This window comes from Notothenia coriiceps, unplaced genomic scaffold, assembly GCF_000735185.1.
Source record: "Notothenia coriiceps isolate Sejong01 unplaced genomic scaffold, NC01 NC01_scaffold00023590, whole genome shotgun sequence".
Classification (NCBI taxonomy): Eukaryota; Metazoa; Chordata; class Actinopteri; order Perciformes; family Nototheniidae; genus Notothenia; species Notothenia coriiceps.
Window position 1 is genome coordinate 1 of NW_011356291.1, and position 1963 is coordinate 1963.

The 1963-nt window shown below is 39.0% G+C and overlaps 1 protein-coding gene across 1 annotated transcript; it reads right to left on the minus strand.

Annotated features, from left to right (window-relative positions):
• Positions 1-533: 533 nt before the first annotated feature.
• col23a1a (collagen type XXIII alpha 1 chain a) lies at positions 534-1703 on the minus strand (the record flags this gene model as incomplete). The annotated part of the gene is made up of 7 exons (XM_010781842.1): positions 1624-1703; positions 1447-1491; positions 1269-1349; positions 1130-1183; positions 803-868; positions 685-711; positions 534-593 (listed from the first exon to the last, which is right to left on the minus strand). Coding segments are annotated over exons 1-7 (396 nt in total), but the record flags the coding sequence as incomplete, so codon positions are not given.
• Between the last annotated feature and the right edge of the window lie 260 nt (positions 1704-1963).

Here is a 1963-nt window from a genome sequence, read left to right on the forward strand (position 1 = left end):
TTCATCTCGGGCCACATTAGCATCATGATTGCACTCAAAGGGCCAGTTTTATATACAAGAATATAAAAAATACATATATAAAAATGTAATATATATAAAATAATGTATTATATTACATTATTGCCTCTGCATTGGATTATTATCGGATAGAGTAACTTAATAAGTCTCTTCAGTGAGAATGTCACAAAATGATTTTAAAAGAAAAGCCAAATTCTGGAAAAAAAGTCAAAATCCCCCAAAAAAAATGACATTTTGAAAAAAACATCAGATTCTGAGAAAAAGGCAAATTCTAAGAAAAATGAATATTTTGAAGAAAAAAAGTCAAATTCTGAGAAACAAGTGAAATTTGAGAGGCATTGTGCTACATGTAGTTTATGGGCAACGTGCTTCTGTGAATCGGCATGTAACCTTATAATAAACTGTGAATTATATTCTTTGCAAGCTCTTGTGGGGCCACATAAAATGAATTCACGGGCCGGATTTGGCCCCCGGACCTTGAGTTTGACACCCCTGGCTTAAAATGTATCACTTACTTTGGGGCCAGGAGCACCATAATCCCCCTGCTCTCCCTTCATCCCGTATCCAGGCTCACCCTGCATTAGAAAGACAGCAACACTGAGCACCAAACATCATGTCAAACCTTCCACCTCTCACTACTGAAGATGCAGGGTCTATCAGTCTTACCTTAGGACCGGGCATACCATGCAACCCCTGAAAAACATAGAGTACTATCGTTTAACAGGTGCAGACAACAAACTTGACATGAAACCTTTCTAATTGGAGAGTGATAGCTAGTACTCACCATGGATCCAGGGGCCCCGGGAATTCCTGGTGGGCCAGGTGGGCCCTGCTGTGAAATCATCTGAACCTGAGCCCCATGGAAATGAGAAGATTCGGAGATAAGATAACAATAAATATAAATAAATCTACGGTGAGGGAATAAATAGCCACATTTAAACTGCCTCAGAGGAGGGTAGATGTTTTTTGTCAATTTACAAAAGCTAGTTATTTCTTTATGTGCTAGCAAATGTAAATAACAAATCTGAAAATACATAATGTCAATGTCCTGACCCCACTGACAAAATGACACAAATGAGTGAAATATTTATTGCATGTGTGTTTCACTAACCAGGTTGTCCTCTACCCTGTAGTCGCCCTTCTCTCCTTTATGACCGTCCATTCCCTAAACAAAAAAAGATAACAAATCAACTTCTATGTGCTTCTCACTGTTTGTGTATCAGAGAAACATGTTTACTCTCATTACTTACAGCAGGCCCAAAGAGCCCCATCTCCCCCTTCTCTCCAGTGTGGCCAGCTGGTCCCTCCTCACCTATGTCACCTTGAGGTCCCTGAAGGCAAATAATGAAAAAAGATATATTCGTATCTTTAAAAAACATAAACAAAGAAAAGAAAAACGTTTTTAGCCTGTGTTTCATTTCCACACACCTTCTGTCCATCAAATCCTGCTGGCCCAGGTAAACCAAGCTCACCCTGGAAGACGACAAAGAGAGAGATTCATTTATGATAATATGATATGGTTTTAACACAACAACCAAATACATTTTCAGTTAGCAATACAAATGGAAAGTGGAAGGGCACTGGTAGGATAATAGAGCCCTTTACCTTTTCCCCTGTTGGGCCTGAGGGTCCAGGTGGTCCAGGTGGGCCCTGCAAAGAGAAATACATTGAGCCAGTGATAAATATGCCTGGATAAACTTTAAGATGATATGACATATCAACGTATATATCCTGCTCCTGCAATAATGTTTTGACTACTTGAAGGCAGTATAGAGTTGGAATACAAAGTCACCACCTTTAAGAGAGTACAATTGTTTGCAAACAGTTGCTTATTTAAAACCTGTTAAACCCCGAGCCTGTTTTTCAGGTTTCAGGCTCGAAAATGACATTCCCAGAACAAATGACCATATCTTCCCTTCTAAAAGGTTAAATTAATAATCTTTTT